Here is a 14,488-nt window from a genome sequence, read left to right as displayed (position 1 = left end):
CTTCATTGTCCGCCATGTTCAGAGAGTCCAGTTTCAACCCATGCTTATACAGTGGGGCCGATCTATTGGGAGCTCACCAAGGTCAGCTGGACTGCTACTGAAAAAAACATGGGATAAAACCGGACTCTCGGAATGTGGCGGACAATGAGAGCTGACGAGAGGCCAAGGAGAATGGCACAGGAACTTTCATCTGGCGATGGATCGAGAGAGAGACAGAGACCCAATTTGTGAATTTTTCTTAATGTTAGAACTTATATTAACTTATTAATTCCCAAAGGTTGCCTTTATTTTATTAGTATATTACTTTAGTAAGTTTTATCTAGCTTTTTGGGTTACAAATACTTTTTAAAATCATGTATTAATGTTATGAGGCCAAACTTCAGATTTCAGTGCTGACATCCGCAGAGTTTGCAATCTAAAGCTAAAGCAAATGAAAACAAATGTGTCTCATTGGATTCACAATGAACCACGATTACAGGCAAAGTGTCATCCTAAATTGTAAAGAGACAGGCAAAATCAGAGTGACACAGCCAAGATCTCTTACCTGGAAGAGAAGCTGTGGGAGCCATATGCTGGTTGGAACATTTTCATAGTAATTTTGATGAATTGCCTGGCACTAAATCTATGTGAGTGTGAGAAGGAGACACCTATCAAGCTGTAGTCTGTAGTGGCGTAAATGAATGCAGACAGACTGTAAAAATATATACAGCTTTAACGGGGAAATAGACTTACAGAACCAGAGGTTCCCGGGCGGCTGGGGGTGCGCCTGCAATCTTTATAAGTAAAAAATATCCTCGGGGGACCCCGCCCCCTGCTAGCAAGGTGATTGGCTGGGTCCCCCCTACATCTCCCCTTTTTGTCTAAATAAGATAGAGTCAAACCAAATACAACTATATACAATAGGAACAAATAATAAATATACTAAACGTTCTATTTCAAAAAATCTAAATAATGTAGAGAGTAACTACAATTATCTAATCTTCAAATCCGTCAAAGATTCGAGAAGGGAATTAATATTACCTAACAAACGAGAGATATCCAAAATGTGCAACAATTGACAGAGACAACTGACTACCTGGGCAATCACGCAAAGTATCTGTGGCTTACACATCAATGAACTGAAAGATGCTGATGCTCTCTGAGAAGGAAAACTGAAGGAATTTGAAGTCTCTAAGATTAATAGCTGGAACGTTCAGGAATTTCTCTCAGGTGCTTCATATAACTATAGCAGGCATTATTAGCACAACACAATAAACATTAATGTAAACTAGAAAAATTAACAAAATTCTACACTACAAGTCTATCTCAGTTCCCATTCCCCAATACATTTACAGTTTACTATAACAAGAAAATTACATGTTATGAATGAAGGTAAGATAAAAGAAGAAACAAAAGAGACCAAGCCAATACGAAAACCATTGATGTAGTTGTTGAAATTGCTGGATGGGAAGTGTAAACTATGTTTGATACAGTCAGACGTATTTAGTGGATTTGCTGGTCTGTAGGGATAAGCCCTGCCCATTAGGGGGCGTGTTCGCCTCGGGCTAATGTTTACTGATAAATCTACCCCATGTGATCCCAGCAGCCCCTTCTTCTGCTTTCCGGTTCTCCGTGGGAACCTGTGGTCCTGTAAGTCTATTTCCCCATTAAAGCTGTATATAATTTTACAATCTGTCTGCATTCATTTACGCCGTTACACTGGTCAACATAATGGACAAGGAAGAGTCAAGTAATGCAGGCAGAGGGATATAACTAAGTAATAATCAAAGTAAACATAGATTTCATTGTGTCCACACATGGATTACCAAGGACAAAGAGAAATTTAAAAGTAACAACAGGAAGTATTGGAATTAAAATAAACTATGGAAACAGAATTCAAGGAAGGAGTTCAGCATGAAGCTGTCTGGTATGGGAAGTCCTTCCATATATGTGTTGCTTTTATTGGTTAATGAAAAAAGCTGTTTTTGACCAATGGCTTAACAGAGTAAAGCCATTGTGCAAAATGCACACAGAGATGGAGAGATAGATAGATAGATAGATAGATAGATAGATAGATAGATAGATAGATAGATAGATAGATAGATAGAGTAGGTAGAGTCAGTGAGAAGCCATGTAGCAGCCTCAGGAAACAGATGCTTCCATTGGTGCCCACCAAAATTTTGCCAGTAGGCCACAACCTTGTGGTAATGCACAGATTAATGGAGATGGGTTAGTTTAGGATATAAGACCTAGCTAGAAATATGCGTAAGCTATTGGTCAAAAAGTATTGGAAATAATACAGTTTCTGTGTGAGTATTTCGGTTCTTATTGGCCAGGAATGAACGAACAGCCTCAGCAAATAGCTGTTGAAGAAAAAAAGTCAGATTAGATTCCATGTATAGATCATTATAAATTTACCAGAAATATAAAACTAAACATTACTTAGAGAATCAGAGAATTGCTACAACTGTATTTTGGAGTAATCTTTTAAATAATAATTTATCTATGTATCTATTTATTTGTTTATTTAAAATAATCTTTTTATTTTGCATACCAATCTCAGTTTCCCCTCCCTCCCCTTCTGCTCTCATCATTTTCCCTCCACCCGGCTACCTGGCTCCCCGTCCATTGCTCAGAGAGTGTGAGGCCTCACATGGAAAGTTAACAAAGTCTATTTGACTTTTTAAATACCATTTTACTCCCTACCACACATTTCTTTACAGTAGCTTTGCTGGTCCACACAAACTGCCCTATTATTGGTTATCAAGCAGTTTGTCCTATTGTGGTGTAGGGGATATTTTTGTTCTTAACTTTTTAATGTCTCTGGGAGAACCCATCTGACTTTTTCTGCACAATGTCCAGAAAGGGGGGATTCATTCATGAAAGAAGAGATGGATTTTTGATATTGATTAATTAATGTGTGATTTTTCCCCATTATAGATAACTAGGAAATTAGTTTAAATAAATATTTGTTTATTCAATAATGGTGTAATAAGTTTTTACATTCCCCTAGGCCCCTTTTTTTATTTTGGAGAGAAAAGAGAAAGGCTTTAATTTATACAGTTGACTATGGTATAGGCTTATAGAAATGAGCAGGCAAACTGAGCAGGAGAGGAAACAACTGAAAGATGCACAGCACAGGTCAAAATAATCCCAAGGACAAAGAGTTTAAGGGCTCTAAACCCTGACCTAAGCATACTGAAGTGTTTATAGCATGGCTGCTGTAGAAAGCAAGGAGACTTTTGCCCTTTGTCAGTGTGTGTGCTCACATGTGCCTACCGAAGCAGACTTCAGTTATTATGAAATAGTAATTCATTGCGTGAAGGAACATGAGTTATCAGAATACCAAAGCCGGTATGTGTGCCAGAGGAACGAGTGCAGTTCAAGTAATAACATGTACATTTACCCAAACTGGGAAAATATTTATGCTTCTGCACTTGAATCTAACATCTGAAATTGGTGTCATTTAGATTGTGGACACTTTCACCGAAAAGAGACCTTTAAAAAGCAAAATAATTGAATCTGGAAATGAGCTTTGGATATAGTAAATCTGTGAACTGCTTATATTAACCAGAAGAATAACTTGTCATCCCTGCAACCATGTGGGTTCACAAGCTGTAAATAACACCTTCTAGATCACAATTGTTTCCGTGTTCTCAGAAAGTTTGAATTAGGAGAATATGAAATAATTTGGTTTTACAACGTTGATATATGTCTAAATTATACCTAACATACAGAAGCCTGAAAACTTTATTGGACAGGTGTAGAGGAGTTGTAAGTCACAACTGTAGCCTTTCTCAATGTGGTAATAATGTATTCTAAACATTATTGTGTTTGAGAATGAGTTGAGTATTGTTTTGTCCAATGTGATGAAAAAAGACAGAAACAAACATTTTTTTTTTAAATCAGACTTTTGTTTCTGCCATTTCTATCTGTAACCAGCAGGTGGTATCAAACAGTATTGCATTTCTACTATTTACTTTTGATTACTGAGGTTTCTTTTCTTAGCTTCTACTACACACATTAAACCTCCTTTCTCTCCTTCCACCCTGTCTCAGTTTGTACTCATTTCTTTTCCTTCTTCCTCTCTGTCTCTGACTTTCTGTCTACCTTTCTCTCTTTCTGTTTCTCTTTCACCCCCACATACACACAGACAATCTCTTAGGGGTCATTTTGCATTATATTTTTTAATTTCTTGAATTAACTTATAGGCTGTTATTCTTTCTTCACAAGCACTGTGTATCTTTTGAAAGCAGAAGGGCCAGCTTCACACTCCTTTCACTGGGTCTCAACAGTAACAGCATTCGAAAGCACAATTTTAAATTCTTACTTTAAAAGAGAGAAAGGATTAAAACAAAAGAAAAATCAGTGACGAAAATTCTCTAAAGTTACAGGTTGAAAATTAGACATCTGGTAGTGGTAACGTGTCCTTGTGTTGTGTTGAAAACATTCTCTCTGATTCGATCTTCTTCATCCAATAAATATTTCACCCCTAGTACTTAGTGTTGCCTTGCTTAGAGACCATTTGCACCAATGCCAGGAGTAAACTACCAATTAAAGATAGCAAGTTTTTGTTCCTATTAACACTGCTACATAAATTAAAACCAGGATATGCAAGAAAGAGGGGTTAGATGTGACCTTGGTCATCAGTGTTACCCACACATTTCACACAAGTGCCTGAACTTTCAATGATGAATCACTTTAGGGTGCTTGTCTTTATGTCTTGCTGAGAAATATGAGTTCTCCTAGAGACGATGTGCACTGCACAGGTCACAGCAAGGTGAGAAGGAGGAACACTGAAGCACTGTTTGGGAGTAGGCATTTACACTACGCATGATGAGCTAGTAAGATGCCAGTGTTGGAAGACACTGCAAAGTGTGTGAGCTTTCCAGATAAGTGCATCACTTCTTCATGTCCAGCTCTTTCTGTGGATGTTGTCATGAGAGCCATCTGGGCCGAACCGTTAGTCAGAAAAGCTGGCATCTGAAAATCTTATCCTCCCAATGAAAGGAGAAGAGGGAGAGATGGAGGGAGGGCAGCAGAAACACTCTTGGCAGATGAAGTTAGCACTGTCACTGTCAAATTTAAAACCCTTTTGAAAGCAAATAGGTGCACAGGGGAAAGATTTGAATATGGTAAAAAGCTAATGGCTGCACACAAGGCTCACATTGAATCTGCTGTCAGTGTGTATTCAGTTCAGTGAATGGATCTGACACTAGTTTTAAGCTGTGAGTACAAGCTTTGAAAGAAAGCCGAGCTTATGATCCTTGATCATTTGAACTTGAAAGATACTTTACAAAAATAAATGGGAATAAAATTACATCAATTTTCCCTTTGCTTCCCTCTCTGACCAACCCCTCAAAATTCCCTTCCTCCAAGCCACCCAGACACACCCTCAACTCACTCACAATTTGATATCCTTGTACGGTGTGACTTTTGTGTATATTATTTCAGGGTTAGCCATTCTTCACTAGATAACCTAGTAGGGCTCATCGTTGGTGAAGCGCAATTTTCTCTTTCTCAGCCTTCTTTAGTTGTCTATAGTTCTTTCACCTTATATTGTCAAAACAAGGTCATTGTCATTGCCTAGGTCTTGTTTAGGTGGCTGTACGATTGAGGCATTATAGGTTCAGCTTCCTTGTCATTTCTAGGAGGAAGCATTCTCACTACAGAGTTTCTGTTTCTCTGGCTATATCCTCTTCCTGTCTCGTCTTTTGTGATATCACCTAAGCATTAGGTGGGAGTTTTCTTGCAGATGTATCCACTAAGCCTGGGCTTCCCTTGATTAATTGATCTCTGTGGTATGACCTGCTGTAGTTTTCTGTAATAGTCTCTATTTGTTACCAAGAGAAGCTTCTTTTTTTGGAATGAAAGATATGCTTACCTATGGGTATAAGCAAAAGTCCTAGATTTCAGTTATGAATTGTACTAGTCTAGTAAAGCGGGGGTAGAACACTCTCCTCTGAAACCCATTACTGTCCTGTCTCCTGGTAGTTGGCTAAACTTCTAGGAATAGTCATGTGATTCTTCCTGTTGAGTAGGCCTTTTAGTCTGAATAACACCAGTCAGTTACTATAAAGTCATGATTGCCACTGTTGCACCCTTAAAGATAGCAGCTTATCATGCTGGTCATGGTTGCACTTCCTTGTTGTCTTAGCAGGATAAGACAGTGGTTGGCTTCTCTCCCTGGCAGCTCACATACTACTTTCTGGTACTGTGGAAGCTAAACTGCAGGAAGGATCTGATCAAATCTTCAGAGTGCTATGGTATATATGATATATGGCTTCAGAAGTATATGTTATCTTCCACAATAGAGGCTTACCCTCCAACTATAACAGGCAACCCAAGGAAGCAGCTGTAGTGCTTTGTGAGTTAATTGGGCTACTCTGTCCTACAATTTGAAGGAAGATGTCTAATGCTTGGCAGTAGGAGTTTTGTTAATCTAAGGCTTTTCTGTGAAGCATTGGTGGCCACATGGATATGTGTGTTTATGTGTGTATATATACATATACATGTATAAATGTATGTATGTATACATACACAAATATAACATATGTATACAAAATACATGTTTGTATATGTAAACACATAATTATTGATATATATATTAGATAAATATAAAATATGATTTCTTGAGACTTATCTAACATCTATAGAATTATTATTCCTCCTTTCTCTTCTGTATGACTTCCTTCCCTACTCTCCTCCAGTTTTTCCTATTTCCCACTTCATATCACCTGTGTCCTATTTCCCTCTCAAGCCCTCTTCCTGAACCTCTTTTTGCTTAACTGATTTTTGCCGTTAGTACTTTGTTTATGTCAGCGAATATTAACACATTCATTAATTGTAAGAAGTCATACTTAATGACTTCTTAAGATGAAAGATGCCATCAAATGATCCTTTTGAAATTAATTCACTTATTCTAAGCAAAAAATCCCAAAGGGAACAAAATGTAAAGTAGATTTGTTACAAAAACTTATAAAAATTAACATATTTCTTTGTGTATCATTTACCACAGATAAAAAGTGTTATCCTCTCAGAATCTGTGCTTTCAGAGTTTTGTATTTTATTCCTTCCATCTTATTTATTCATTTTCTCTTTCATTATTTATGTATTAATTTATTTTTATGTGTTTGAGCCTAGTGTATATATGTCCACCACATGAATATCTGGTGCCTGTAAAGACCAAATCTTTGGAACTGGAGTTATAGATAGTTGTGACCTATCATGTTTGTGCTGGGAATTGAACCAAAGTCCTCTGTATGAAAAACATGTCTTCTTAACCCTTGAACCATCTCTCTGCTTCCTTCCTATTTTATAGAAACATAAAGGAAGTGAGAAATGGAGCTATGTGATATACTTGGGAGATATACCTCTAAATCTATAGATCATCTTTGTATGTGTTTTAATACATTTAATTTAATAACTAAAATTAATTAGTTTCTTAAATGAAGATAAGACACATGGGCTGCTAGAAGAGCCATGGACAAATTACTCGATATTTCTTCCAGAGGAATGTACATTGCTAAAGCTTCCCTTAGCTCCCTATCATAGTTTAAAGGTAAGCTCCCATTGCTGAGGAAAACTTCAAACTTCACAGAACACAGAAGATTGAACAGTATCTAACCTGAGAGCCTACTTGCGGAAGTCTAGCTTTCTTAATACCAGAATACTATTGAAGCTGCCAGGCGGGGGTGGGGGACATCAACAGTCTCTTTTTAATTATTAAAAAATCCATTTCCCTCTCCCTCCCCTCCTCCTGCTCCCTCCACCTTCCCTGCCTCCTCCCCACCTTATGTCCCAATGCACTTCTCTGAGAGTATAAGGCTTTCCATGGGGAATCAGCAAAGTCTAGCTCATTGTTTTGAGGCAGTACCAAGGCCTTCCCTATATCTAGGCTGAGCAAAGTGTCCCTCCAAAAACAATGGGTTCCAAAAAGCCAGAACAAGCAGTAGGGATAAATCCTGGTCTCACTGCCAGTGGCCTCACAGTCTGCCCCAGCCTTCTAGCTGTCCGAGGGCCTAGTTGGGTCTCATTCCAGTTCCCTCGCTGTCAGGCTGGAGTCGGAAATTGAGTTTTATTCCTTCAAGGTCTGTGAAGAGTTATGCTGGGATTTTGATGGTGATTGCATTGAATCTTTAGATTGCTTTTGGTAGGATTGCCATTTTTGTTATGTTGATCCTACCCAAGAGCATGGGATGTTTTTCCATCTTCTGACATCTTCAGTTTCTTTCATCAAAGACTTAAAGTTCTTGTCAAACAGATGTTCCACTGTTTGATGAATGTTACCCCAAGATATTTTTTGTTATTAGTGGCTATTGTGAATGGTGATATTTTTCTGATTTCTTTCTCAGCTTCTCGATCATTTGTATATAGGAGGGCTACTCATTTTTCTGCATTGATCTTATATACTTCCACATTACTGAAGGTGTTTATCAACTGTAGGAGTTTCTCTTTCATAGTAGAGTCTTTATGTGATTTTGGTATCAGGGTAACTGTAGCCTCATAAAAAAGTTTAGCAATGTTCCTTATATTTCTATTATGTGGAACCATTTGAGGAGTATAGGTATTAGCTCTTTTTTGAAGTTCTGGTAGAATATTCTACACTAAAACTATCAGGCCCTGGGCTTTTTTGGGTGGGGGGAGGCTTTTGATTACAGCTTCTATTTCTTTGTAGGTTATAGGTCTGTTTTATTTTCTTACCTGGTCTTGATTTAATTTTGGTATGTGGTACCTATTTAGAAAATTGTTAAGTTCTTTTACACTTTTCAATTTTGTGGAGTACAGGTTTTATAGTATGACCTAATGATTCTCTCGATTTCCTCAGTGTCTGTTGTTATGTCCCCCTTTTCATTTCTGATTTTGCGAATTTGGATGTTCTCTCTCTGCCTATTGATTAGTTTGGATAAGGGTTTGTCTATCTTGTTGATTTTTTGAGAAAAAAAAAAAAACCAGTTCTTTGTTTCATTGATTCCTTGTATTGCTCTTTGTTTCTATTGTATTGATATTGGTCCTCATTTTGATTATATCCTGTCATCTATTCCTTTTGGCTGAGTCTGTTTCTTTTTGTTCTAGAGCTTTCAACTGTGTTGTTAAGTCCCTAATGTATTATTTCTCTACTTTTTTATGTAGGCACTCAATTATATGAACTCTCTTTTTAGCGCTGCTGTCATAGTGTCCCATAGGCTTGGGTACATTTTACCTTCATTTTTGTTGAATTCTAGGAAGTCTTTCATTACTTTTTTTTTCTTCCTTGACCCAGGGATTATTTAATTGATCACTGTTCAAATCCATTAGTTTGTAGGTTTTCTGCAATTAATTAGTGTTGTTGTTGAATTCTAACTTTAAACCATGGTGATCCCATAAGATACAGGAGGTTATTCCAAATCTATTGCATCTGTTCAGGTTTGCTTTGTTACTGAGAATGTGGTCAATTTTAGAGAAGGTTCTATGAGATGCTCAGAAGAAGGTATATTTTTTTGTGTTTGGGTGAAATGTTCTGTAGATGTCTGTGAAATCCATTTGAGTGATGACATCTATTAGTTTTCTTATTTGTCTGATAAGTTTCTGTTTGGTTGACCTGTCTATCGGGAGTATGGAGTTATTATGTCTCCTACTATTAGTGTGTGTAGTCTGATGTGTTATTTAAGCTTTAGTAACGTTTCTTTTACATATGTGGGTGCTCTTGTATTTGGGTCATAGATGTTCAGGATTGAGACTTATCTTGATGGATTTTTTCCTGTGATTAATATGAAGTGTCTTTCTCCATCTCTTCTGATTGATTTTAGTTTGAAGTCTATTTTGTAGAACAGCTACAGCCACTTACTTGTCTCTTGGGTTAATTTGATTGGAAAATATTTTCTCATCCCTTTACATCCCTTTACCCTGAGGTAATGTGTATCTTTGTGGTTGAGGTGTGTTTCTTGTATGCAGCAGAAGGATGGATCTTGCTTCCATATCCATCTGTTAACTTGAGTCATTTTATAGGTGAATTGAGTTCATTGAGATTAAGAGATATTAATTACCAGTGATTGTTAATACCTGTTAATTTTTGGTGGTAGTGTTTGTGTCTTTCCTTCTTTTGGGATTGCTAGTGTGAGGTTATCTGTTGCCTGTGATTTTTGGGTGCACTTAGCCTCATTGGGTTGGAGATTTCCTTCTAGTACTTTCTGTGAGACTGGGTTTATGAATAGGTGCTATTTAAATTTATTTTTGTCATGTGATATCTTCTTCATCGATGGTGATTAAAGCTTTGCTGCATATAGTATTCTAGGCTGGACAATGTATGCCAGCGTAGATCCACAAGTTCCTCTTTGAATGCTGACAAAATAGTGTTTATGTGTAGTAAACTCTACATAGAGATGTTTGGGAAGTATTAGATTGTTTCTGTTTTTAGGCATTTAAGGAAGGCTTTGTGCACTCATAATATAGATGTCTACCAAGCTAACGAACAGACTTCAGTGATTCCAAACTAAGATGAGAGTACAAATGCACACATGATATCAAGACAGTACACAAAACAAAAAGAAGCAAAACCAACGTTTCACATGAGAGAGGCATCCAATATAATTATTATTTCACAATTGTGTATACCTGTGGAGATCAGAAGACACTAGGATCTATTCAGTGTGCTGGAAAGCTGCCACTCTATAATCCTAACTAATCCAAACTAAATTTAGAAAGCTAAGCAAAAATCAAATATTCTTATCAGAGTAATTAAAAAAATAAAGTTATGGAAATTAATATTTGCCAGATTTTATTCTCAGCATCCATGTAATGTCAGATAGACAAAAGCAGAGTAAATATTGTCATTAGCAGAATTTGAAAAGAGTATCATCCACATGAATGAAAAGATGCTGGATTATAGCACAAATCCACAGAAGAAATAAGGATCAATAGTCAAGATTATTTTATGAGCAAATGTAGCAGATAGTTTAAATTTATTTCTTCTTTGGCTTCTTGTTTTACTCAGATTTTGAAGTTAAATACAAAGTGTGAGAGTTAAATATCCATATGAAATAAGCATAAAGGTATAATGATAAAATTTGTGATGGAGTTATAGTCAGGTAAAATGTGTATACAGTTGATAATAAGTTAGCATTATCTAGATTATATTATTATAAACTTTAGTGCCCAAGAAAATCACTAAGAAAATAGCTCAAAATGCAATGCTTAAAAGTTTAATTTTTTTCTCTGTTTCTTTTAACAATATAGATGTCCATAAACTCTAACATTCATTTTTTTTCAGGCTGAATGTCTAAGAAGAGGTGGATCGATTTGCTTAGCTTCTAATGAGAGCCTAATAGCTGATGACATCAGAATGGTTAGGAGTGCTTCCTGAAAATAATCGATAGTGAGATACAGTCCCAGGGCTATTCAAGGACAAGCCTTGAACATTCTCTCTCTCCCTTCCGCTCTCTCCCTGCCTGGTTCTTATTCTTCCTCTCTTCCCTCCCCTCCTCCTTCTCTTACTTTCTACTTTTGCTTTCTCACTCTCTTTTTCCTTGTTGGTGGTATCAACTAGAATCTCAAGTTACCTTAATATACATTATCTTAATATATTTTGTGAATGAAACACTAGAGGGTATAAAGCTAAAACTATTGAAAAGTATAAAAAATCAGCTGCTTTTAAAAAGATACAAAGTTCATTAAGTTTTAGGTAGACTGATAACAACTAAAAGGGAAATGTCTCAGATCTAAATGAGGTGTGTCTGGAAATGTTCCTTCTGTTTCTATTGTGTGGAACAATTTGAGGAGTATTGGTATTCGTGCTCCTTTGAAAATCTTGTACCATCTGTTTCCGGGCTTTTTTTTTTTTTACTTGGGAGACTTTTGATGACTGTTTTTATTTCTTAAGCTGTTATAGGTCTGTTTAATTTGCTTATCAGGTTTTGATTTAATTTGGGTAAGTGATACTCTTCCAGAAAGTTTTCCTGTACACAAATGATAAAAGGGTTGAGAAAGAAATCAGAGAAAAAACACCATAATAGCCACAAACAGCATAAAATATCTTGGAATAACTCTAACCAAACAAGTGGAAGGCTTCTATGACAAGAACTTTAAATCGTTGAAGAAAGAAATTGAACAAGGCACCAGAAAGTGAAAAGATCTCCCATGCTCTTGGGTAGGCAGAATTAACATAGTCCAAAAATGGCAATCTTACCAAAAGCAATCTACAGATTCAAAGCAATACCCATCAAGGTCCCAGCAAAATTCTTTACAGACCTCCAAAGAACGATACTCAACTTTATATGGAAAAGCAAAAAACCCAGGATAGCCAAAACAATCCTGCACTCTAAGAGAACTTCTGGAGGCATCACAATCCCTGACTTCAAACTCTACTACAGAGCTACAGTCCTTCTTTCAAATGACTTTAACTTGTATCAAACTGATATAAAACCATGTAGCATAGCTTCTTAGTTCCCTTTTTGGTGCTGTTAATCAGAATGATGGCCTCATCCAAACTGTGGGACCTCAGTATTCCTTAACAACATTCTCATGCCATTTGTTTTCTTTTTTCTTTTGTGTATCCCCGTTTGCAATTCAGCTTTTAATGAGCCTTAATTTGATTGTAGTCTGTTGATTGCTGGTGCTGCAACTTCCTGCCTGACACCACCTTATTTTTTTCTCATAAATGTGAGTTGTTTGCCCTCTGTGAAAAGCTATAGCAGAAAGAAGTTATTTATTTTTGGTGGGGGGAGCCAAAATGTATGAAATATCCATTCATTTAAAAGTTTAAAAATACTGTATTCACATCATTTATCTTTCCTTTTTACCTTTTATGATCCTCCTGTGTCCTCCACTTGCTCTGAAATTTGTGGATTTTTTATTTAAACATTGTTACATACTTAGAGAGAAAGACAGACAACTAAGAAAGAGAGCTTATTGAGTCCATTTAGTGCTGTTTCTATGTGTATGTGATTAGAACTGACCATTTCCTTTGGGTTGGCTCTCAGATTTTCCCTGGAAAAGAATGATTTTCCCTCTTTCTGCAGCGATCAATTTTGTGTATTTTTTTTCATTTTGGAATAGGGATTTGTGGTTCTTTTCAAATGGAGACTTCTATTTTACAAGTTCTGCTCATAGCAGCTTGTTTTATTTCTGACATAATTGAAGTGATGTTACAAAAGAGCTCATACCTCTCTCAAACCAGAGATAATTCTGTACATGCACAGCAATACTTACATTGAAAAAAAAATGTTAACCACTTGTCGATCATAATCCCTCTGTAATTAGTGTAGGGCTTTGCTCAAGTGCTTTTGCATGATTCATCTAAACAATACAAATCAATATCATTATGTGGCATTGTCGATGAGTTTTTAAGTCAATGCTGATGAGTAACAGGTCTTTCTAAAGTGCCTGTGCTTTGTTGTAATTCACATTGCCACGCTACTGTCGGTATTGGTTTTTTTTAAATATCAACTGTACTAAGAGAAAATGGAATCAGTATAGAAGAAAGTGAAAAATGAAGGATCTGTTTGGTGTCTCTATTTCCAGAAGTATTCTCATACTATCATGCTAAATACAGCCATATCGCACTGTTCTCTAACACTCTGTAGTGGATACAAACGACAATGAAAGTAGCTCTCAGGGAAAGAAAAGATTAACTTAGGGATACTCTCTCTTCCCACCACTGATTGTGCCTCTGGTTCCTGTCTTCTTTTTCAGGAGTGACAACTGTTCTAACAATGACAACACTGAGCATCAGCGCTCGAAATTCTCTCCCCAAAGTGGCTTATGCTACTGCCATGGACTGGTTTATCGCTGTTTGTTATGCTTTTGTGTTTTCTGCCCTAATTGAATTTGCAACTGTTAATTACTTCACCAAAAGAGGATGGGCTTGGGATGGGAAGAGTGTAGTAAATGACAAGGTAAGTGTCCACTTGCTTCTCAGAATTCTTTTTAAAATTTGATATTAAGAAATTCAGTATTTGTTTTCAAAATTTGTTCTTCCTTGAAATCCTTTAAGGGTGCTTGTAGGGACACTTCTTCAAGGCACTTCTCAGTGTCTGTGGAGTTGTTGCATGTTCACACGTGCTCTCTCTCTCTTTCTCTCTCTCTCTCTCTCTCTCTCTCTCAATTTCTGCACTAAGTAAAGGTTCTTTTTAATTCTAATCTTTCCTAGTGAAATATTTCAAGCTATTTATAGCTGTGTATTTGTTCCAGCTCGTACAACTGACCAGTCAGTGTACTGGAACCCAGTCTGTCTGTCCATAAAGTTCATGCCTTTATTCACCACAATACATTAGGATAGAACTTGGAAAAGAAAAGTAGCTCTTGTTTCAGCTACTGAAGAATTTGATTCTGACAATGGGTCAATGATTCTTTATGCATCCATGCTTTTATCACTACTTTGTAAAAGTGAAGGTAGCATTTTATTTTTATCATATCATATGTAGTAAATATGTAGATACAGAAATACCCCAGCATTGTCAAATTTCTCATGGGATCTAATTATGTACACTTTCTCTTAACTTTTAAGGTTATCAATACATAAATTTTCATGTTT

General features: G+C 36.6%; 1 protein-coding gene across 5 annotated transcripts in view; it reads left to right on the top strand.

The window, feature by feature from the left end:
• The window catches only part of Gabra2 (gamma-aminobutyric acid type A receptor subunit alpha2), a 128,772-nt gene that overhangs the window by 98,190 nt on the left and 16,094 nt on the right, over positions 1 to 14,488 (top strand). For all 5 annotated transcript variants that reach the window (XM_057771928.1, XM_057771925.1, XM_057771924.1 and 2 more), the window contains exon 9: positions 13,648 to 13,850. In XM_057771928.1, the coding sequence (XP_057627911.1) occupies positions 13,648 to 13,850 (203 nt within the window). The remainder of the gene's footprint in view (positions 1 to 13,647; positions 13,851 to 14,488) is intronic.

This window comes from Chionomys nivalis, chromosome 6 (genome assembly GCF_950005125.1).
Source record: "Chionomys nivalis chromosome 6, mChiNiv1.1, whole genome shotgun sequence".
Taxonomy (NCBI): Eukaryota; Metazoa; Chordata; class Mammalia; order Rodentia; family Cricetidae; genus Chionomys; species Chionomys nivalis.
This window is presented reverse-complemented; position numbering and strand designations above follow the sequence as displayed.